Source organism: Cynara cardunculus, assembly GCF_001531365.2.
Source record: "Cynara cardunculus var. scolymus isolate 2C chromosome LG 3, CcrdV1, whole genome shotgun sequence".
Classification (NCBI taxonomy): Eukaryota; Viridiplantae; Streptophyta; class Magnoliopsida; order Asterales; family Asteraceae; genus Cynara; species Cynara cardunculus.
In genome coordinates, this window is record NC_037530.1 from 554,101 (window position 1) to 579,142 (window position 25,042).

Below are 25,042 nucleotides of genomic sequence, written 5' to 3' on the forward strand. Positions count from 1 at the left end.
ACGAAGCGTCCATATCATTGACCATGTTGGTTATTGGCTTTCTCTGGATCCACCACGGTCCACAGCTAACAACCTCAACGCAAACTTTATCATAGTCTGATTTCGGAAACATTTTCACAAAAAATGTAATTTTAGAACAAAATGTCACATCTTAGAAACAGGTGGATGAGGTCTCAACTCAAGTTGAACCTCTCTACCCACCAGGTTAAGACATAATCTGATTTTGGGAACATTTAATGAAAAATGTATAACACCATGCTTTGGAACATGTGGATAGGTTAAACCAGAGATGTAGAATATCTCATCTACCTTGGATTCAATTTCAAAGGTACAAAACAATCAAGTGTTTATTAATTGTGATTTCTAATTTATTGGAATTAATCTGAGACATTGAACCCCACCAATAGTAATTGATAATACTAGCTATTGATCCATTCACCAATTGTTTTAAAAATGATTCCCATACATTACAAGTATTTGAAAACACAAGCCACAACCATGTTTTCATCATCAACAACTACAATGTCTATCACCAATCCCTATATTCCCTCCTACATTAATACCACCACCACCATCTACTGCTACCACTGCTCTACACCACCACCACCACCACCCATCACCAATACCATCAGAATGCCCAAACACCACTCAGCTCAGAATTAAAGAAAACTTTGAGCTAAATCTTGAAAACCAAATGTTTTTTGAGGGAGAATGGATTCTAAGGATCTCTCCACAAATGTAGGGTAGCAGAATCGCACTGCCCCCGCCACATTGAAAAAACAAAACCAACGAAAAATAGCTACATCCTTCATTCACCATGCTTTCTATGAGTCCGCCATCTCATCTTGAATCTCGTTTGGTGCAATAAGTCCAGGAATGCTTAGCATTCGTTGTCTCTCCCTCTCTCTCTGAGCAGCTGCTTCTTCTGCGTATAGATCCTTGTTGTCCTGCAAAATAACGTAATAAAATCATCACGTCACCACTCGAATATGCTATAGCTCGTATCCTTTTTCTTGCAAGTAAGTTACCAAATATCCACATGATTTTGTTTTAAGAAAACAAATAAGGTTCATTATTTGAGTAATAACACCAATTTAGCACTAGATCTAATGGCATATACCAAGATGAGCAATGATATGAAAAGACATAGGAGAAACCGCCAAAAAAACTAAGAAACACATTAATAACCATTCATTTGTATGACATGCACATGTGCATACAAGTAATTGAAGATGTTTCCTGGTTTCTATGCACGTGTATACACATGTGCATACCGGACAAATTACTTGTATGCAGGTGTGCATACCATATAGATAAATGGTTATTAGGGTGTTCCTCTGTTTTTCATTTGGTGGGGGGGAGACTCTCTATATATGTGTAAACAACATTGCCTTCAGGAACTTACTTGTGCTGAAAATTCTTTAGACTGTACAAGGAAGTCCCGTATGTGATTTTTGAACGTAGAGAGGTCGGCTCTTGACTCGAAGAGTCCATTCACAAATTTTGCAACCTGAAAGGATGGCAATGAGTATTAAGATTGCAAAAAAGAAAATTGTAAACACTGGATTTAGTATCATCACTTACCTCAGATGCTGGAATGTTGGGAAAAGAGGCGCCCAGAAGTTTAATCGTATACTCTCTAACAAACATCCCGTTGTTAGGATACGGATATGGAACAGTGGATGCATCCCATAAAGGCTCAGTCAACGAACCAGATTCCACCTGAAATTGTCACCATAATGGTTATATACTTGAACAAGAAAAACAAGAGATACAAGACCAAGTAGATAATATACCAAGCAGAATAAGTGTTGTAGCACCAACACATGCAACTTAAATCCCGGTTTATGGAATGTGTCGGTCAAGACAGCAAATATTTCTTGCACAATCAGCACAAAGTAAGACCGAAAGTATTGGTTACAGAACTCAGAGTTCTGCAAAACAAATAACATCACATTAAAAAAATTCATAAACAGAACTAACACAGACCAAGGGTCTCAAGAATCACACCTGAAAGTTCTTAAGCATCTCCAACAAAAGATTAAGACCGGTCTCAGCAATGTTCCTCTCAGTGTGTCGAAAAGCCCACATGACAGAATCCATTACAAGCTTTAATTGCTGATGTATGAGAAGAAAAACTAATATTACTACAAGTCCATGAGATAATAAGATATGCCCACATAAAAAGGGATGAAAACATGCAACATCCATAATTTTGTTAAAAAGTTTGAAGGATAAATCAGGTATAATGATTGAGAGAATAAACATGAAGACAAACCTCAGGTGACAACAAGATTAATGCTTGAAAGCAATGTGTAGCAATGGCCCGAAGTAATGAAAAAAACTTGAGTCGGTGTTCAGGGTAATCTTCAAAATTCTTGGTTATCATCTGTGCTCCAAATACTAGCATGTCAAAATGAGTTAAAAGGAAAAATGTACCAAGTAGGACATAGAATCATGTTAAGCTGCCTCTTTCACATCTTTGCATGTAAACCAAAGTAAAAGAACCCAAAAAATCCTAACCTCCAGGGTGCACTGAAAAATAGCTTCAAATATACGGGGAACATCATCTATCATTGCAATTTTGTACCTACATTCAATATGCAAAGTTAAAGAAAGTAAGGGACTATTTGTTAGCAGCTTAATGGGACTCACAGCTTATTCGTTCAGCTATACATGACTGTTTGGTAGTGGCTTAATGATATAAAAAGTGACTTATTCAGTAAGCTTTTAGGAAGAAGCTTTGTGCAGAAAGCCAAGTTTTTTCCTAACATGCCCCTCCCAATTAAAAAATACGCTCCTTCAATCTATGAAAAAGTCCTCCCAAACAAAAACCTTTTCAATTCATACAAACAAATTAATCCACACAGACAACTTTATCTATATATGACTTAATAGAAAACCAACCAAACAGCCCCTAAATCAGTCTGTTAAAAAGACACATTTGCCAATGATTCCCAATAGCTCGGCGATTAGGCAAGTTATGAATGTTGCCACCAGAGAACATACTTGTTTATGATTGTGGCGAATAGAGACAAAACTTCCGATTCTCTAGCATCAGGCAAGTTCCGAGCATAGTCACCAAGCACAGGATCCATCATAGGGGGCACAAATTGCTTTCCGATTTGGGGTTGATCTTCAGCCTTATCAAGGAAAGTCTCAATGAGCTTAAGGGTTTCCTTCTTCACAGACCTGTAAAGACAAACACATAATTAACACAATTCATCTTAACATGTTAAGAGCTCACAAGATATATATTACCTCAGAAGCTTCACATAAGAACTCCTAGAAGCATAGGGCCCCCCTTCAGCAATGCCAGATGATATAAGTTCACTGTACATTCTGTTCAATGCATTTAATTTCACAGAAGCAAGTGTTATATTTTTCGACAAACAATAAGAAACACACAAACATATCAAAGCATATTCCTCAACATTACGGACGGAATTACAGAATATATAATTAAGTTGAGCAACATACTTATAAACATTCAGCATGTCCAAAAAGATCAGGGTTATTTGTGGTAAGAAATAAGTCCCAAGCGCAGTGGCAGCACTTGTATTTGTCTGCAAATAACAAAAAATGCATAAATAGAAATAAAAGCCGACACTACGCCAAAACCAATATTGCAATTGTAGTGAAACAATATATTTAGTATAAACACGAACCTGCAATATATTAAGCACGGTCCTAATAACATCTTGATCCTTCAAAAAGTCCACATTGCCACGTGCATGGCCTATGATCTCGGCCCATTTCTGCATATACAGAACTGATCATAAGACATACTACATAGGTCCTGCTATGAACCTTCCCAGAAATACAATTTAAGGAACATTCTACATTAAGAACCCCGCCTGACCAAAGGGTAGAGCCTCGCCTCCCAGGTCAATGGTTCAAACCTCACCAACAGTGAGTGAGCGAGTATTTAATGTGTGTATATTATATACTCAAAGAAAAGAATCATGCCTGATTGGGAAGACTCATCAGCCTCTGCAAATACTCATCCCGTTTTGATGCCTCAGATTCTGCTTGAATCATCTGACCAACCTACCAAAAGAACATCACATCAAAACGTTTGTAATCACTAATATTCAGTAAATATGACTTGTAATATGAAGAGTTGATAACTTCATATTGGGACACTTGGACTTACAGATTCATAAAACGTATGTATCTGATGAGGCTCAAGGTCTGCAATTGTTGTTGGAAGAGTTGTAAGAAGTTCCGAGACAAATGGTTCATTCTCTCCAACCTGTAACAAAGAAGAAATAACATCATTTATAACCATCATGTATTTCTACACGAATAAAATAGTACCAAACTATAAAGAAATTAGAATGAGGTCAGAGTATATATTACTTGCACTATGACAAACTTGCGCTTGCATTTCTGTACAATCTTCAAAAATGTATCGCAAGCCATATCCTGAGAGCAGAAATCAACCACCCATTAGACCCTGGTTGGGGAAAACAATGTTTACCATTAAGTAGAAAAAATTCTTTCTGATGGACTATGGTTTAGCTTTTGGTTATAAATTACAATTACGAACAATTACCAAGCAAAGAAACAAACAAGAAGCTTAACCAATTAAGCCTACAAACAAGAAACTCGATTATGCATAAGATGTAACGACGGAATTGAACCACTTCATAGGACAAGCTACACATCTAAATATAGAAAGAAGTATCAAAATGATATATAACCTGAACTCCTGGATGTGTTTCATGCATGAACTCAAATAACTTGTTTACAACAGTCTTCAGAAACTTCCAATGGGCTCGTAAAAATCTCGGATATTGTCCCACAACATACCTGGCAGTGCGCAAAAAGATAGAGATTAAACAAACTATGGATGGTAAACAATAACTGCCACAGAGTAAAATCTTTGCATGCATACAGTTGTTGCAACGTAAATGCAATTTCTAACTCAATTTGTTTTATGATCAACACTCGTACCATTAAAAAACTATTTAGACAAGATAACAACCATACATTATATTACTCGCGATAACAGCTTTGTTGTCCTTCCCTTTTGTAATTTCACACAGATTCAGTAGATCACGGATAACCATAACAAGAAACCTGTTCTCCTGCCAAACAGAATTACAAAAACACAACAGCAAAATGCAATATCATATTAATACTTCACATGAGATATGAAATTATAAAATAAGCAAACACTTTATAGTATCATGCAAAATTCATATTGAAGACAACATCATGATGCATAGTATAACAAAACCCATGATCCTCTTCCTCTTTACGTGCAAAAGAACTCCAAGACGAAGGGCAGGTCAAATTAAAAACATTATCTGACATCTAATGAACACTCATGAAATACATACCTGGTCTTCCATCATGGACCCGGAAATAGATCCTATCGCCCAGCATAGTGTGTTCAAGTTATTCCAAGTCCAATCCTCACCATTGAGTTGTTTACTCAGTTTCTTTAGCATCTGGTGACACCCACGAATTAAAATAAATAGAAAAATGTCACTAAAATAATAATTTGAAAATTACCATACGTAAATGTCAACATTGAGTTCATGAAACACATAAGACAGATACAACAATAAGATCAAAATGGAATAGAAAAATAACAAGGTAATTATCAAAATTCAAAATTTTGTCCATCTAATCAGAACATTCTAAAGACAATCATGATAATTAAGTATTAGTAAAATTCTTGGCAGGTTGCCCTCATGGCAAATCTTTCCTTTGGGGGCAGTGGTTGACATGACAAATTCCAATAGAATAAAAAATTTTATTTTGGTCCTAGAACATGTTATTGGCAAATCATAACTGCAAATAGACTTGCTGCCACTGTGATCTTCTTAGTAAACAAATAAGAAAAAAGGCCTAAAAAATAATGTACAATAGAACCTCATGTTAATTTCATCATGGTAAGGATAAATATAGTGATGGAAATCCTTAATTTCAACAAGAGAACAAAAACATATACACAACCCCATCCACAAATACCCAAAGAAACCATACCTGTTTTTCAGTATCATCATGATCAAGATGTGATAAGTAGATAAGTGTCTCTCTCATAATCTGCAAAAAATTACTTTATTCAGCATAGAGAATAAACCAAAAAAGAAGTCCACCTATGAACTATATTGTGTTTTGGATTAGACGATAGGTAGTATTGAAAGCCTAATCTCACAAATTTGAATCCACAAGAAACAAGGTATCAGGAAAGTAATTGTATGCAACCTAGAACCATTAGACAGAATATATATATATTGATCTACTGTTTAATAGAGCATTTCCAAAATGTGTATAACCAATAAGAAGAGATCCACAGATTACATGGTTCAAAGTTAGTTGCAAATATTTACATGTTTCACAATTACTTGCAGACCTTTGCCATATTTTTTGTGTGCATCTTTATCTTCTCTCTTCTAGTTTAAATAAGCAAAAGATTACCTTATACTGAACAAGGACATCATTATCCTTCAAGGTTTCACGAACGATATTCCCATTTTCATCTTCCACAATCAGAACCTCTTCAGGCTTTGCCATGCGAGATATCATAAGCAATCTTAATTTTGACATTGGTCCAGCATAGAGTTGCCGTCTTTGCAACAACTGTGTACCAACACCATCAACCATACCAGGAATCATTGGCATCTGCATTGCAAACAAAAAGAGAAGGGAAAAAATCTTATCTTTGCATTATAGTTCATAGATAAACAAAATAAGATTCCAGTTGTGTCCTTATCGTATTCATATAGTATGAAAAATAAAAAAGAGAACATGACAAAACAAAGTAGAAGTTTCAAATGGGTAAGCATATGCTTGTACAGTAAAACACGAGACCTACCTGCAGTCCCATCATGTTTGCAGCTGCTGCATGGTTGTCGAGATTGTGGTTTGCCTCAAAAAGTTCCGTCACTAAAGAATTCCAGTAGTCCAAGCAAACCTGTTAAACAAATTGACGAAAATGAGAGAAAAACCATTTCTATCTTACTACAACAACCAACCATCACTCAAACAAGAAGAGCAGATTTTTTCATTTAGAACTAGAGTTGTTCACTGGCTGGACAGCCTGCTAGACCCATCCTGTCCGGACCGCTATAAAAGCGGGCTTAGACTAGCATTCTAGAAAAAACAGGCGGGCCCGGACTGACTTGTTAAAAGTAATGGGCGGACACGAATGATACAGAAAAATTTGGGTAGGCCCACCAGGCACCAGACATATTAATATTTTTATAATAATTAACTTTCACAATTAAAATTTACAATAAACTTGAAAATTCTTGATACTTATCAATTCCCACTTAATTAGGACTAATGATAATACCACTCTTTAAAAATCTAAAAAACAAAAACATAATTACCTCAATTCATCAATTCCTTATTATCTCTCATTCAATCATTTCCTTTATTGATACTCCCATATTTTGCGAAACATTTTTAGTCTAAATTATGTACATTTTTATGTATTTACATCTAATTTAAGTTGGAAAAATGGTTATGTATTTTGAATTATTTTACATAACTTGTGATTTTATGTAAGTTCATTTTCTTAAAATATAATCTTTTAGGTCCATTAGCCTGTGGGCAAGCCCGGCCCGTTTGTAGGGGCGGGTATGGGCAAGTTTTCAAGCCTGTAAAAAGATTGGGTTTGCTTTATTAGGCCCGTTGGACAAGAAAGATGACCCAGCCTGGACCCGACCCAAGCCCGCAAATGATCAACTCTATTTAGAACAGAAGAACTCCAGTTCTCTAGACAATGGAATATTCCCATAATGCAGATCCACATATAGATACTCTTAATTCAGACTCATAAAGGACGGAACAATGAGAAGGAGAATATATATTGAATTTGAAAACTGAAAAACAGCGAACCATACCTTGAAAACTTCTGTGTCATCGACATAAGAAATGTTTGTGAGATACTCTAGGCCCATCAAAAGCGAATTGATGTTTTCTTGTGTGGACTCCAGGACACGAATATGAAACTGCATGTGGAAGCACTATATTAGATGCCAAACTTATTGAATATTATCAAAGCTAACCAATCCCACAGACAGACTTCATTAAGCCAGGAACGCAAGCATAAAACGCTTACCATCATATATCCATGCAAGCTTTGTATAATCTAACAGCATTTTATTTGTGAACTTGAAACCTAAAACTAAACTAGGTGCCTATTAAAAGGCTAACCAATTACATGCAACAAGCCTTTTACACCGTAGTACCTGGGATAAGATCAAGACCAGAAACAGCTTCAAATGGTGAAAACCCTTGTTTCATCTTTGAAGACAGATTAACCAAAATCCAGCATCAATCCAGAAGATTGTCCACTAGAAACTAAGCTTGCCTAATCTTAAACTTTCTTGTCAAGTAACTTCTCAAAACCGAGGGTCTTCGTTAATTTCCTTTCCTTGATTTAAAGTTACAATCAGATTTGTGATATACAAAGGCTAGATTGTTGTTTTTCATGTATGAACCTTTTTTGCATAGATATGCTTCTAGAGTTTATTAAAAACCAAACCAATTTCCATATGAGGCTTCAATCTAATTCTGTCCACTGCCTGCCGGATAGAAAATGGAAGTTGGAAGGCCAACAAACTTTATCATGATTTGTTAAATTTTGCAACAATGTAGCTAAGATTCTTCAAAGTAATAGAGACAACCAAGAATAGTGAGCATAATACAACAACTTGCCTTGTAAAATGAAGTGAAAAACAATGCCAGATTCTGAATAAACGCCTGAAAAGGAACAAAAATAATGAACTTAGTTGCCTCAGAAACATAAAAGAATAGATATAACATTTACTTTCTGCAAGAACAAGTGTATACCTGTTCTTCACTAGAGCCATGTGCATATGCATCAGGTATATTCGCACTTGTTGGAAGAACAGTCTAAAAGAAACAAAAATACCACAAATAAATTCAACCACGCAAAATCTCGAAGATAAAAAAAGTAAGAACAAACTAGTAAAAAAGATACAAGTGCAACTGCAAAAGACTTGAGAATACATACCTGCAACTGGACCATGAATATGTTATACATGTTAACATATTGCATATTGTAGAAATCCCCAAAGTTAAGGGCTGCAACCTGTGTCAAGGGATGCAAGAAAAAAAACAAATTTAGTTACACCCATCTCCAAAAATCCCATCGACAACTTTGCAGAATACCAAAAAGAAGCATTACCTCTGTCAAGCACTGAAGGGTCAGATTACGATATGATGGCACAGGAAAAAATTTCAGGAGTGTTTCCAGCTGTAACATATAATAGCATCAGCTATAATGCATGAGAAGTGCACCAGAAAGCAGTAACGAAAATACAGTTTAGATGAGGAGGTTAATAGCGAGGAAGTAAAATACACACCAGTGGAGACTCAAAAATATATCCCAATGGAATCCACGAAAGGAAAGCATGCAATGTGGCCAGAGTAGCCCTGATCAGCTCAGTTCTTTGAGATGCTGATAGCACATATAAGCATAACTCATGAATGAGTTGAAACTCGCTGTTTCAGAAACACAAAAAAAAAAGAATATAACACCTTAGTCCAATAACAGATATGGCCAACGGTTGAGTAATAAGATAAGATAACACCTAATGAATTTCTTCCAAAAAAATTTGGCATAACAAGTAGTAGGCAACAGAAAAACTACAGAGCAACATAATGTTTAGCAAAAGGCAAGACTCTAAGCAACCAAAAGGGAAGACTTCAAGTAAGTTTACCACCTCCCCATGGGATTAGAAATAGCAATGGTAATGGGCATTTATGTAGACCCACAACCACCCTGCATGTGCAACTATGGGATGTGAAAAAACAGGTGTGGGACAAATATTGGAGCAATTTTCTAGACCCTACTTGGATCCGGGATAAATACAGGTATCTCGTAATTGTTGATCCCTCTTGCTGTTTTTCTTTTTATATTTACACTTTCTATAAGTTGTATGTTAAATATTAAAGAAGGTGTTAGATGTCCATTTAAATTAAAACAAGCAGGGGTTGGAAAGGATAAGGGGTGAGGTTGTCACCTTGTCGGAATTCGGTTAGGAGACAACTGGAGGCACGGCAAATAAGGGTGCAAGATGGATACGAAAGAGCCAGTCCATGCCCCATATTTGCCCTGGTGCCATCATCAATTAAGAAAACCCACATTTAACCCTCCAAAAACCAAAAAATAGATTAATCAAATGTGTCATTGGAGCATAAAGTTGACAGTTTGGGAGAAAGTAGCAACTAATCAGCATAGCCTATAAAATCTTCAGCGTTTGAGGACGCTTTTTCACGAAGCACAATAAGACTCCAGAATGACACAGAAAATAATGACCAAATGTGGGTCAGACTTTGATATGTTCAATCACCAAGCAAATATTCATATTTTCTCATATACTAGCAAACTGAGCTAAAACTATCGCCAAATACATCACAAACTTACATGGCAGCCTCAGTGGGTGGGTTCAAATACATAGTTCAGGACTTTAAAAGTCAAAATTACCTGTTCAAAGATTGTTTGAGCTCTTTTATCTTCTGTTGGGTCATTTCACCCCTTGAGAAATCAAACACCTCCTCACTTAGAAGCTGAAAAATAACTACCTATACTTAGCCACATATACCAGAACAGGTAGAAATATAAATAAAAGGAGATCTATCACACATACTTTCAGTATAGCCATGCAGTTCTCACAGATTGTTTCACTAGTTTTTGCTGCTGTAACCAGGTCAGGAATAAAGCTGCGCCACTTCGCTGGCCATTCATGTTTCAAAATCTACATATCCATTTACAAGTCAATCATCCAAGTTCCTTATAATGAAATTTAGTAAACATGATAAGAAAAGCAAAACAACAGCTCACCTGAACTAGTATAATGTTAAGTTTATTGACATACAACCTTTCTTGGCGGAAAGAACCCTCGTTGCTTGAAAGCTAAACAACATGCGAAAATCTTAAATTCAAATTTAATCTGATAGCTACAAAGAAAGATACCGCATTACCAAAACTAGAAACTAAAGCACCCACACCTTCACAATAACATCCGATATGTAGTTTTTCATTCCATCTCGCTGTTCAACAGGCAAAACATTCCACCTGTACTTGATAACACCTTCAAGAACCTGTAAAAAGAATAATATCAACTTATGTCTACCATCACAGGCAACTAGCATGGTCAAAGAACGTCAAGACAACTTAAAACCATTTTCGTACAAATCCGGTTGGTACTACGAGGAAAAAATCTGCACCCGGAATATATAGACTAAAGGAAAATTAAGCTTTTGTTAAACTCGGTTTATCATTTAAAGAGATGCTACAGCATATAAGCTCCATCCGTGGATTGAAAACAATTGGTACTTCTCACCCCATGCTAGATAAGATTATACATATAGCCAACAAATATGCGCTAAAACACAGAAACAGATACGTCTTTAAGCATAAAAGTTCCAAACAAAGTCCTTGTTACCAACATATAGATAAGATTGACATACTGGAATTGGTTTTCACCAGATTTAACCAATCAAAATTTGTTTTGATTTAAGAGAAACCACACCCTATCTTCCTTACAACATCATACAAAGAGATTAATTCAAGGGAAACCTAAATTTTTCTTTTCTAACTATTAGTTTCATTTCAGATCACATGAATGGTTGGCACATAAGGCATGCAAACTCAATTTGTGTCTAATTCTTATCATTCGAAAATCCTCTTTCATGGGAAAAAGTTGTTCAAATAACCCAAAATAGATGAAAAGGTTGTAAAAATTGTTGCAGCAACACATTGGGGATATTGGATATAAAGTAGCAAGGTTCCTATTATTCTACTCTTCATGAAAAGTCTACTTTTAAGAGTGTACACTAACAACAAGAAAATATCTCCCCAGCTGGACTAGTACTGAATTCATTCAATATGTGAATGCATGAATTCTGCCAGCAAACTCGTTTTAAGATATACAAATACACATCAGATTTCAAGGGAATGTTATCTATCCCAACAGAATTTTGAGTATAAAGGGTTGGGTTCCGGTGAGAAGGGAAGTTATGGTGAGAAGGGTAAGAAGGGATCTCCACCCTTGGATCAATCCTAAATGAAGTTCAACACTAGTGAGATACACCGAGATGCACCGGATCAATTCCCTTCTAAAGCGCAATTCATGGCTGGGCATGAGATTAAAAGTGAACAAGGGTGGAGATCCCTTCTTACGCTTCTCACCTTAACTCTTCTTCTCACACGATCCTTCACCATATTACAAAATAGGCATGAGATGCCCATATCATACCTGTAAAATACATACAAACATGCATACATATACAAGAAGGCTTGAGAAAATTGTTTCTTAATTGCTATTAGAACTATACCATAATAGAAACAAATCCACTGATTGGCAGCCAAAAATTCAACACTTCATTAAATTTTAAATGCATTGCAATGGATGATAGGACAATGCTTTAAAAGCATAGAAGCTTGATATATACATCTCAGTAGCAAATCAGACGAATATATAGTTAACTACGGCCAAACCTATACTAATGACAATCCTAAGACCGTTAAAGTCATATCAAGTCACTTCTGCATTAAGCATATGAAACCATGTTCTTATGGTTGAATAAAAAAGCAATGTTCACAAGTAGTGCATGACAGAAGATGGAAATAATAACCTGTAAAGCAAAGAACTTGGTATTCAAATTCTGTGTGTTTGATAGAATGTGAACCACTTGAAGCCACATGTCTGGATTATTTTGCAATTCTCGCAGTATATGATCAGCGGCAGTCCTCTGCATTGTTACCATGTATGCATAAGAAACTTTACTAAGGAAATACAAATAAATCAGCAAGATAAGTAGCAGAATGAGACATCGCAAAGATGAAAAAACAAACCCATATTCTAAAGCACATCCCACCACTTAAATCACCCAACAGGAATATATTCAAGTAGCAGTATATTTCCAAATGGTTAATAAGCAAGATTAAACAAACTTTCCACATGCCTAGTAGTAGCATCCATGATACAAGAAAACACCAGTCTGTTTTTTCCTTCCAAATGATAAGTAAGCTAATTCAACTGCTACAATGTACGTTTTCCAGTCCTCAGAAAGTAAAGAAAAGTGTGACTTGATTACAATTTTACAACCTCTAACATTTTGAGATTTTTCTTTGCTTTGTCAAAAAATAGACTATTCTTAGGTGAAATTGGTAAAAAGCTTTAAGTACAGGATTAAAATGCCTAATAATATACCAGAAAGACTTGTAGCCGCTGTTCTATAAATGAGTTCAACTCTCATATAGCACGTATTTGTTATCCTTTTTGCTCTCTGAAGCACAATATATACAAAAATCACATTATCTTCTCGTTTAACTTCATATTAGCATGAGTAAGTCGTTTTATCTGTTATAAATCAGTTTCATCAACTTGACATTTTGCAGCACAACAACATATGAGATAAATAATGTATGCAAATTCCTCAAAACCAGCAACATCACCACTGACTACCCCAGTCTATCCAACAATTCCCAACCACAGAGAAAACTTGTGATGCACTACCAACTCAATTTCCCTGCATTCTGTTTTATAAACCAATACTTTATTTCCCATTACAGGTAAGAATATATTGAAATCAGAACTTCAGACATTTACTCAAACAACATGGCCATCAGAAGCCCATCATCAATGCCTATTGACAGAATACCCACTTCCCACGATCTGTTCAACAAGCATAACCAGAAAAAGGCAACTACTTTCCATGCACAACAAATGAGGCAAAAATCTTAAGGTGACCCTTTCGGCCTTGCAATTGAGTGGTATACTGATCAAAGTACATCCAATTAAAACACGGATACAGCCAGAAAAGAAGCTAAAATCTATTTTCCAGTGAATAATTGTTATAGATATACGTATGGTTAAGGCGAAACGAAAAAAGGGGGATAATGAATGTAGGCAAACCTCCTCTTTAGATCCAGTGCCATAAAAGGCAGCAACGGTAGCATCAAGTAAACCAACATCAATCGGCTGACTTAAGTCCCTAAGCTTCTCCGCCGCCATCGCAGAGGGATCAAGAAAGATTGTAAAGTAAAACCCTAGTTGAAAACCGTGGAGTCGGGTTTCTTTAAAACCCCTTCGCAAGTGTACGGCCGAAACCCTAAAGGGGACAAAAGGACGAACACCGGATACCCAGATTGTAAACGGAAAAAGAACAAACAAAGACAGCTTCAAATTGAAGCACAAGAAAGGGTATACGAGAAAGATCGAAGAGAGAGAGAGGGAAAGAGAGAGGGAGACTTTGAAATTGCTATGGTTCCCTCTCTTTTATACTGCTTCGAAGACCTGGGGTGTGCCAATTCAGGCCTAAAAAACACTATTGAGGGTTTTGAATATGAAGTAAAGAAAGGTCGACGACTACCATCCATGGCTCTTTTTCCCATTAAATACACTCCAAAGGTCTCTCTCTCTCTCTAGAAACCCCCCAAAATTGGGGATTTTCAACCTAGCAATCCAACAACTTTTACCATTTTTCCTTTTTCTCTTATATGATTCTTGGAACCAAAATAAAATTTTCATCTTCTAAGTTTTGTTTTTATACTTGTTTAAATCGTCCGTAATAAAGCAAACTAAACGTAGATGCTTTCTCGTTTCAAGAATCACGTGATCGACCGTAGGTTTATATTATGAAGGCTTGATTTATATCGACCACATATTAGGGCATTTCGTAAACAAATGAACGTCGGTTTTTTTTAATAAATTGAAGATGGATTTGTAAAGGGTGTCGTAGACGTGTCATTGTTGTTTTTTATTTTATCTGATTTTACTGCATGGAACATGTGATTTTGGTGTATCTTTGCAAATTTAACGTTCGATAGTATTTCACGTGTGTTTAGAAACAATTTCATGAGTGGGGTCACGAGTTCGTCCATCTTTTTTGTCTAATTCTAACGTAAAACTTGAAGCAGTGCAATGCAAACTAAGCAAAATTACTTCCTTAAATGTGTAAGGTTATGACCACGTTTGTGTAACCCCGTATTTGTCAGGCTGTGAGTTTGCTTTTGGGTTGAAAAAAAACTAGTTTGTAAGGTGAGTCGTTTTAAAAGTAATGTGTATAGGAGGTCACTTGATAACAATGAAATATAGGGGTCAAAGTATAGCTAGTAACTCAAGGGGTTAAGTATCATGTTCCCAAACACGAGGGACCACTTATGTGAACTAAACCCTATATGACGATACAAGTTCAGAGCACGTAGGTCTTTTGATTCAACAAACTGGTGACCTGGAAGAAGATTTCGATTCGTCTAATATTATGTATCAACCATTTTGGCAAACTCGGTATAACAATACGAAGTCGAATCAAGTATGTGTTAGTTTAACCGGTACATTATATCCATGTTGGTTGATTGGTTTGTAACAAATTTGACATTCTTGTATGGCTTTACATCTAACAATTTGAACTTTTACGAGGCATTTCGTTCGTCTTAAGAAAAGGGTAATAGATATGTTTAGGAATGCAAACGGGAATGGGTATCTTAACTGCATTATTTTATATTGTTTTGTATTATGATTGAGACTTGGGATCACACCAGTATGTTTCGTGAGACCCATTATACCATTTTTTTACGCTTGAAATTCACAGTAAAACCTTCACAACGTTTTGATGTAAAGTTTCAAATGTAAAAAAATGGTGTAACGGATCTCACGAAAATAAGTTGGTCTCATGTGAACCCAACTCTTATGTTTGATGACGAACAAACCATCGACATACACCTTGATATTATAATTTTCATCCTCACCTTCAAAAACATCCAACCAAATGCCCCTTAACATTTCCGACGTGCCGTGTGGCACAAAAATACGAAAATGGACCAAAATGAAATAATTGTTAAAAACAATGGTTTAAGGTGAAAGTTTAAGATATTAAAGGGTAAAATAGAAAATCTATGAAGGTTTAGGGGGTTGTATTTGAAATATATTTTAAATGCATTTCTAGTTTTCTAAATGTATTTGATTGAAAATCAAATTACAAAATTACAAATAAAACATATATTTTGTAAGTGTATTTGATTCAAAACAAATTATAAAACTATAATAAAACGTATTTTTTAAGTGTATTTGACTGAAAGACAATTACAAAACTAAAATAAAATGTATTTTTAAGTGTATTTGATTGTTCTAATTAGATACTTTAAAGTGCACTTGAATGACATTAAAGTATTTTAATTTTTTTATCAAAAGAAATATATAAAAAATATAAAAAAATGTTTTTTTAATATAGGACAGTTTGGGCCTGGCCCAGGACCGGTTACAAGTATCCTTACCCAGACCTTAGTATTTTCGATGGGACCGGGACCGATTTAGGCTCGGCCTGGTCCGATCCGGGATCATTTTTGGCCACTTCTACGCTACAATCACCACCACTCCCATCTATTAATATTGTTATTATATTATATTTATAATTTAATATTTAATCAAAAAGGTATGAAAAATTTAACAATAGTACGGAGTTTTGTCATTTATTATTATGTCACTCACCTATGAGTAGATTCAATCCCAATTACTGTTAACCAAACGTACAATGAAACTGAATTGAATTCTTTTCAAATTCAAATTCATTTGATGGATTATAATTTCACTAAATTCTATTACGCGAACCAAACAACACCCTGATCGGTTTTCCCAAATAACCGAATTGAATATACAAAAGCTGAGTAACAATCGACCAAATAACAACCATAGCGATGACTGTTACAGAATTCGTGTTTATGGAATGCTTTATAAAGGGTTTCACCACGTCTCTATGCCTTTATGTTAGAAGCAACAATAGCGATCTGATCCCGTGATTTATTTTTTCAAATCAGATTAACTTTTTACTCCAAAGGCGTGTTTAATTGTCGTCTGAATCTGCACCCATGCCGGGTAGTTAGGTACTGAGTGAACCATAAGATAACATCGAACGATGGAATCGGGAGACGGTGAATGCAAACGGGATTCAATCAACGGATGGACTAAAACGTTAAATTTCTTTTCGCTTAAAGAAACAAAAGTTTGAAGTAAAAAAGACAAGGGGCTAAATATGATATTTACTGATACCTGAGGGGTATCACTGTAACATTGTCCTCGACAAATAACGAACTCGAAGCCTTCTTCAACATTTGAAACCCTAATCGCCGGAGTTTGGAAGGGAGGCGACAAAGAGATATATTGGAATGGCTGTCTTTAACGTGGTACAGAAGCGGAGGAGAGCCGCCATCGCAGAGCGCAAGAGAGCAGTACACGGCGATGCTTTTACCGGAAAGCTGAAGCATAAGCCCCAAAACACCACTATTTCCGGTAAACGTAAGCGCAAGCTTCTCAAAAAATGGCGCCGGGTATGGCATATTCCTGTTTTACTTGTTGTACGGTTTCTTATAGTGTTCAAACAAGAATGTTGGTTACGTGCTATTTGATGCGGTTTTCTGAACAATCTACTAAACATTGTACAGGACCAGAAGGAGGCAGTGGAAAAGGGGCTTATTACCATGGAAGATATCGAGATGGCTGTTGCAGATGGTATATACTTTTGATATATTTGTTTTATGTATTGATATCTGAAACGTTGCTGCAGTGACCTGAATGGATACATCCATTAGGAACCTTTTAGCTGTAGAAATCAAGGGAGAACAGATGGTATAAATTTTCTGATAGGCTTCTTCATGTTGTAATGCCCAAATTGGTATGGACAAGCCTTGACAGTGGAGCAACTTTTGTTAGGTTTAAGGGGGTTTAAACTATGCTTAGGGTTTGTTTGGTATAGATGACATGACATAACATAACAAAAACTTTGTTGCCCCATGTTTGATGCCACATTCGACTCGGATACGACAAGACCTGAGTGGGATAAAAATGCTATCTTTTAGTCCCACCAAAGCAGGTGGACCAAAACAACCTCCATCTCATCCATCCAGTCCCATCTAATCTGGTTTGCGTACAGGACATAGAGTCACCTTTCTTGATGAGTGAACTTCTTGTTCAATTCTCTTGTAAACATAGTTTGAGAAAGTCTGCTGGGCAAATTTTTGTGAATGGATGACGCTCTTACTCCCTTAGTTAAGCGTGTTTGAGCATCCTGTAACACCTTCTGTTATAGGTTTGTGTAAAGATCTTGTGCCTAATTGTCAGGATTTAATGGTGCCTTCTAGCAATCTAGTAAATTGACCAATACATGATGCACTATAATTGAAACAAGGGTGAGGTCTGTATACATTCTACGGTTTCTACCCCATACCCTACATTCAGATGGGATATGCGGGCTTTATTTAGTTCCTTTTCATGATACACTATCATTGAGAACCACTATGCTTATTGATAGTCGGACCACTTCCATGATTATCCGAACTTGGCTGGAGGGTATCTAGTGTATTTGTGAACTATGGTAGAATTGGATCTCTTGAGTTGCTAACTACACAGGCCCTGGGATGTGCTGAAGCACCCCTGTCAAGAGCATGCGATTCTGTTTTCTCACACTCGTCTTCACCAAAACAGTCGCCTAACTCTTTGGGGTAGAGGTCAGATCTGCATACATCTCAACCCCCGTCCTACTTTCAAGTGGGATTTACTGGTTCGGGTTGGTAATTTCTTTCCATGATTGGATGTTGTACATTTACGTTGTTGTTCTTTTCAACTCATCACATTGTGGTGGCTGAGATTGTCGTTTTTGCCATCCATTTCCTTGGCTCTATATCTAGGCAGTATACATGTACCATCATATCTCTTACCATTGCACATACATATTTACAGGATCAGGGACATCATCTCAAGATGCCAATAAATCTCCAGTACAATTCAGCATGAAAAAGTCTCTGAAAATTAGACCAAAGCGATCAAACAAGAAAGGTAGTCATCTCTGAAGATCATTTCCGCTAATCAAACCTCTTCATGTTTGTAGCAGTTCTTTCAATGTTCAATATTAATCGTGTATGACTTTGTAGGTAAGAAGAACAAAAGAAAATCAGATAAGCCGGTCAAGGAGGCTTCTTCATCAGATGTGATGGTGGAGTGATTGATTAGAAGAGGCTACTATTCGATATCTCGCTGTTACTTTCAAAACTGGTTAATGCAGCCATTAGATGTTTGTAGAATGTTGGCTACGCAAAGTTATTTTTTTTCCCAATTGAATATGTAAGAATGTTGAAACTACTGAAGTTAGAAGTACTGTTTTACTAGTTAGTTAATGAGATCCATTGTGTGAGATTTATGTTGGTCTTTGGAAAACATGTTTTGTATAATAGAAAACAGAGCACATAAGTTGACATTTAGGTGGAGTTTTTTATTTATTTATTTAAAGAGGTGTTGAAATCTGAAGTCTAATTTCATTTTTCATTGATAAGAGTTGGTGTTGAAGTCTGAAATTTGGATAAGTAAGAATGTTTTGTTTTACGTCTGAAATCTGAATCGGTCAAACTAGTGTAAAAATATAAATGGTAAATAGTCTTCTTATGAAAGTATAAAAGATAAATAGTGTTTGCTAACAAATCTCATCTAGCCCTTAAAATATGAACCATTTGATAGAGGACGGATTAGCATTAGTCGGTATTAAAGAATACTTTTACTACTTAAAATTTCAGAGGACATTTAGAAAACTAAGAAATACCCTAATAACAATTTCCTTTTCAAAGTTCTCACCCCTCAAAAAAAATAAAAGCTAAGAAACACTCTAATAACAATTTATCTGTACGTTATGGATACACAAGTAAAGGAAAATGTTTTCTGGTTTGTATATATGTGTGCATGTTGATGTTCATGCTAGACAAATTACTTGTATGTAGGGACGAACCCAATTTTTTTTCTTCAAACGGTGACACCATTTGATTATAAGAAAAAAATATAGGGAAATTTTTTCAAATGATAACACCGTTTAACTATAAGAAACAAATATACATATTTTTTTTCAAATGGTAACACCATTTGATAAAAAAATGACAGTAACAGAATTCGAATTTGGGTCTGGGATGGAATAAAAGTCTTGCAAACCAACTCTACCAAATAAAACTTGTTTTTATTGTAGTTTCAAAATACATACGGTGGCACACAATAAATTAATATGGTTGCACCTTTCACGAACCTAATTTTTTTTATCCTTCAACGGAGAAATAATACGGTGACACGTGCCATCTATACCACCAAATAGGTCCGTCCCTGCTTGTTTACATATGTTCATATAGTACAAATGAATAATTATTAGGATGATCCTTTTCACCTAAACCATATATATATATATATATATATATATATATATATATATATATATATATATATCCATCCATCCATCTGTAATCCACTCTTGGTCTAAATAAATGGTAATTTATATATTTTCTTAAAATATAAATGTTAATTTTATTATTATTTATAATTAAAGATTTTTTTTTCAAAAAAAGGGTATTTTCGTCATCTTTTATTATTCTTTCCAATTCATAAACTACGTCATATAATCAAACAGCTAGATTCCAATTCATTAGACATATTACAAACACTTGTCGAAATTAACAACATACCAATCGAATTCTTTACACTACCATTCCTCGAACCAAACACCCTCTAATAATATTTTGATTCATAGATCTTCAAAAACATTCAAACTTCAATGGTAAGTAACAACCACAATAAACCAATTCCCTTGAATGACTTTGCTAAAACAAGAACTAAACTAGTATTGCATCATTGCTCTCTGTGGTCTGTTACAGTTAAGAACCAGATTATATCTATCTCCTGAATAAGCCCGAGTTCTGTAGCGTCCTGCAGTAATCGGAAATGGTCGATGAATTCTTCACCAGTTCCCATATCTTGCTGGAGTTTTTCAGCCAGTCTCTCTCAGACACAGTTCTCGAAAATGATGGACCACTCATCGATAAAACCTGAAACCAGAAACAAAGTCCATAGAAACGGTCAAACATGGTTGCACTCTTGAAATATTGTAAAGATACATGGTCATGGGTGCACTTGTATGCAGACTAGCAGGACCTGCTGTTAGCAGCTTAATGAACTCAATAGGACTCGCATCTTATTGGTCAGCTATAGATGATTGTTTGGTAGCGGCTTAATGATATAGGAAGTGGCTTATTCAGTAAGCTTCATACAGAAACCCAAGTTTTTTCCAAACCTGTCCCTCCCAGTTAAAAAACACGCTCATTCTATCTCTGAAAAAGCCATCTCAAACAAAAACCTTCCCAACCAAAGAGCCCCTGAGACAGCCAAGCGAAAGAAAAGTGGAAGGTTTTAACTTCACAGGGGTAGTTTAGTAATTTACCTATCTTGTCTCATCTTCCTGATTTTTATTCCACCTATTTTGGTGGGAAAAAAAACTATACTTTTGTATCACTCACTCCTGTCCTGTGTTTGTTAGCAGCTTAACGAGTTTAATGAGACTCACAACTTATACGGTTAACTATACATGACTGTTTAGTAGTGGGTTATTGATGTAGAAAGTGGCTTATGCAGTAAGATTCTAGGGAGGAGCTTTATGCAAAAAGACAAAAATTTCCAAACCTACCCCTTAGAATTAAAAAACACGCTCCTTCAATCAATGAAAAAACCCTCCAAGATGAAACCTTCCCAATCTATACGAACAGATTAATCCATACAGACAACTTTATCGATACGTGACTTAATGGAAAACCAACCAAATATCCCCTAATTGTTGTGCCAAACGTGGGACAAGTTTTTGTTCTTGTCATATGCCATCCTGTCCTGCATACCAAACGCACCCTGACCAATACTACATCAAAATGGACGCCCCCGCCCCCGAAGTATAGAGATAGAGACCTGATCGCGTAGCTTCCACAAGAAAGAATGGTAGCTCTCATACTGGGTCCCCGGAGAGTCCGTGTCACTTTTAGATGGGATGAAAAATAACTTCAGTGATGTAGGATCAGAATCATCATCCAGACTCCTTTTGGGAGGCACAATATTCTCTTTAGTCCCATTCAGATGTTTCTGTTTGCTGAATGAAGTAGAGCTAAAATACTCACCAAGTGCTTTCTTTAGTTGTAGAAAATAATGGGGAGCAATATCTTGTTCATGAAGCCTGCAAACAATATGATAGCATATCATTATTTGTCATACATTTGACCATTTCACATCCAGATCTGACCAAAAAAAGGTGGAACTTTACAAATGAAAAACCGACAAAATTCTGAACCTCCCTCTCTCTTTACACACACACACACACACACACATTTTGCACATATACAGAATAAAACATAAAAAAAAAAAAGATAACTCACTTTGTGTGTACAAAAACAGGAGAAGCCATGTATTCTTCTGCAACCTCCTGAATTTTATCTTTGATCTCTTTATCAGAACCTAAATTAGAGCTTTGTGGATGTGAAAGGGACAAGGAGGATGGATCGGGTATGCTATGTTTTAACAAGTCCACCTGTCAATGACAAAGGAGGCCATACGACATTAATACATCATAGAGCTTACATACCCTATTACAAACGGAAGTAAGGTTTATGGACAAACATTGAGCAAGTTTTGACAATTGAAGACAGTTCCATGAGATTCAAGTGTGTGTGTGTGTGTATATATATATATAGGGTCAGGTTCATGGGAAAACCGCAAAAAAATGAAAAACCGAGAAACCATTCATTCGTACGTATGTACATGTGCATACAAGTAATTTGTCCGGTATTCACATTTGCATAACATGCACACGTGCGTAAAAACCGAGAAACGGTTTCAATTACTTGTGTGTACATGTGTAAATCGTACAGATGAACAATTAACAGGGTGTTCCTCGATTTTTCATTTTTTTTTTCTGGTTTACCCTGAAGATCCCTCTCTCTCTCTCTCTCTCTCTATATATATATATATATATATATATATATAGATAAATAGATGGATAGATGGATGGATACACATTCATGTGAGTATAAGCTAGTTGCTTTGCAGACAAAACATAAAAATATTAACAGAAGAGAAGTCATACTGTTGCCATCAAATGCCACATGTTGTTATCATGAACTCCTTCGGATACCACCAGAATAATGTGACAAATGGAGGTCAAGAGAACACCAAGCTAGAAGGGTTCCTTGCAGGATGTGTTACAAGATAAGAGTCAATTAGAGACAAACAAGAGCTGTATGGTTTAAAGATACCATCTCATAGAAAAATAACCATAATCAATGGCAACAAAATCTTGTTAAAGAAAATGGAGATCATGCTCATAGCTGTATAAAGCAACAATCCAGGGGCACACCTGTATACTCATCAGTTCATGAGCCAACTCAGCAGGTAACGACTCACCACCCAAAACTGATATTGTGGATGAACCATCAGGTCTAATCATCTCAGCTAAAACGGATGGACTGTATACAGGCTGCATGTGATTAAAACGAGTTAGAGAAAGAAGATACGGTTTGAAATGGAAGATCAAAGCCCGTCAACAGAGACTTAGATTATGAAATAAGCAAAGAAATAATTTTGATAGATCACACACATAATAATCCTGAAACAAGGCAAATGACCTCTAATCGTCACTTAGCATTTAGAAACTTAATACGATCAAAATCAGGCTAATTGGGAAACAAAAGTCCCATCTGCCTATAGTTTAAAGATAATAAACCTCTGATCTAAGATAGTTGGCAGAAGTTAATCAGTCGTGGTCACAGAAAATACTTAAGGGCTTGTCTGTTAGCAACTTAATGAGCTTAATGGGACTCGCAGCTTATTCGGTCAGCTATACATAACTGTTTGGTAGTGGCTTAATGACATAGAAACTGACTTAATCAGTAAGCTTCTGGGGAGAGCTTTATAAAGAAAGCCACATTTTTTCAAACCCATCCCTCCCAATTAAAAAACATGCTCATTCCATCTACTAAAAACCCACCAAAGAAAAAACCTTCCCAAGACAGATTAATCCACATAGACATCTTTATTCATACATGCAACTTTATCCATACATGATTTGATGAAAAACCAACCAAACAGCCCCCAAGTGTAGAACACAATTTAACAAAAGCCAAAACCAAACAGCCCCCAAGTGTAGAACACAATTTAACAAAAGCCAAACTAAGTAAAGAGAAGCTTAAAAGCCGAAACCTGCGTATCAAGAAGTATGATCCTTTCGGAAGTAATTCTTGGCTCAATTCCAACCGTACAATGCTTCGCCATCACCTTGGTTTCCACCGCTTCTATCGGAAATGGAGGCAGCATCCCTACCACCACCAATAAAAGCAGATGAATCACTATTACTATAGAATGAACACATCAAGCAATAAGAATGGAACCAGAACCACCATTTCTGTTTCTCAAATCAAGAATATGAGATAAAATTTCAGAAGTCTTTCTTGGAAAAACCATATTGAAGTTCCCAAAAGCAATTAACTTCATCAATTTGCTTATGAGCCATTATGATGTTAGAGTTTACCAGGGGAAGTTCCATCAAAGCCATAAATCTCGTTCATGATAGTAGACTTGCCAACCCCAGCCGGACCAATCACTCCGATCACCGTAAAATCAGTATTATCCGTCAAAAACTGCAACCATAAGAATTCAAAAACCAAAGAAAATGAAACAAATCGACGGGTAAGTGGCGGTTAGCGAAGGGCCAGCGACTTACGGGAAGAAAGCGATCGGTGTGGAAATCCCAGGAATCAGATAACAGATTGAGAAATCCGACGGAGGGAATACGAGTTCGAAGTGACGAGGAACCGTCATCGGGGCCACCGCCGCCTCCACCGCCACCAGGTCCGCGGTTGTACTTGGCGGCGGTGACGAGGGCGGGCTTAGCTAAGAGGATTTTGGGAGCTTGATGAGAGGAAACAGCTGATGAAGAGTTCGAATTTGAAGAACCGGTTCCTCCACCACCGATGCCTGCCATTGCCGGCGACTCCTAGCTGCTGTTCAGAAGAAAGGCTATTCAAGCGTATGTCATCTGAAGCAAACTTTGGTTTAATTGGTTTTAAGCCCCTCTAGTTTTTATATTTCAAAATATGCTTTTAAGTTTTAAATGTATTGCAAATCTTTATAATTTTTAAAGTGAATTGCGGATTTGGTCCTGAGGTATGTAGAAAATTATGACTTAGAGCTTCTAAACTTGAAAAATCATG

At 36.2% G+C, this 25,042-nt stretch overlaps 3 protein-coding genes across 4 annotated transcripts; 1 reads left to right on the top strand and 2 right to left on the bottom strand.

The window, feature by feature from the left end:
* Window positions 1-402: 402 nt before the first annotated feature.
* Window positions 403-14,369, bottom strand: LOC112508795 (protein EXPORTIN 1A). Of its 2 annotated transcripts, XM_025113555.1 has the most exons (32): window positions 13,914-14,369; window positions 12,631-12,747; window positions 11,002-11,094; window positions 10,835-10,906; window positions 10,641-10,748; window positions 10,478-10,560; window positions 9,354-9,492; window positions 9,176-9,244; window positions 9,002-9,079; window positions 8,818-8,880; window positions 8,683-8,727; window positions 7,866-7,973; window positions 6,833-6,931; window positions 6,436-6,639; window positions 6,001-6,060; window positions 5,349-5,459; window positions 4,996-5,093; window positions 4,707-4,815; window positions 4,363-4,428; window positions 4,157-4,255; window positions 3,970-4,050; window positions 3,669-3,758; window positions 3,481-3,566; window positions 3,262-3,342; window positions 3,010-3,192; window positions 2,524-2,590; window positions 2,279-2,389; window positions 2,011-2,118; window positions 1,797-1,934; window positions 1,585-1,722; window positions 1,406-1,510; window positions 403-947 (listed from the first exon to the last, which is right to left on the bottom strand). In XM_025113555.1, the coding sequence occupies exons 1-32, from the start codon at window positions 14,010-14,012 to the stop codon at window positions 825-827; spliced, it is 3,231 nt and encodes a 1,076-aa protein (XP_024969323.1). In that variant the 5' UTR covers window positions 14,013-14,369; the 3' UTR covers window positions 403-824. The 2 variants fall into 2 exon arrangements, with proteins under 2 accessions (XP_024969323.1, XP_024969324.1); XM_025113556.1 differs by lacking the exons at window positions 10,835-10,906; window positions 11,002-11,094; window positions 12,631-12,747; window positions 13,914-14,369 and having other exon boundaries at window positions 10,478-10,571; window positions 10,641-10,718.
* A 2,740-nt stretch (window positions 14,370-17,109) lies between these two features.
* On the top strand, window positions 17,110-19,247 carry LOC112509861. The gene is made up of 4 exons (XM_025115055.1): window positions 17,110-17,323; window positions 17,438-17,504; window positions 18,732-18,827; window positions 18,923-19,247. Exons 1-4 carry the CDS (start codon window positions 17,162-17,164, stop codon window positions 18,991-18,993), a joined length of 396 nt encoding a protein of 131 aa, XP_024970823.1. The 5' UTR covers window positions 17,110-17,161; the 3' UTR covers window positions 18,994-19,247.
* Window positions 19,248-20,501: 1,254 nt separating this feature from the next.
* LOC112509960 (protein SMG9-like) lies at window positions 20,502-24,924 on the bottom strand. Its single transcript, XM_025115193.1, has 8 exons — window positions 24,553-24,924; window positions 24,361-24,469; window positions 24,033-24,148; window positions 23,191-23,310; window positions 22,921-23,010; window positions 22,214-22,365; window positions 21,753-22,014; window positions 20,502-20,845 (listed from the first exon to the last, which is right to left on the bottom strand). The coding sequence occupies exons 1-8, from the start codon at window positions 24,811-24,813 to the stop codon at window positions 20,693-20,695; spliced, it is 1,263 nt and encodes a 420-aa protein (XP_024970961.1). The 5' UTR covers window positions 24,814-24,924; the 3' UTR covers window positions 20,502-20,692.
* Window positions 24,925-25,042: the final 118 nt, after the last annotated feature.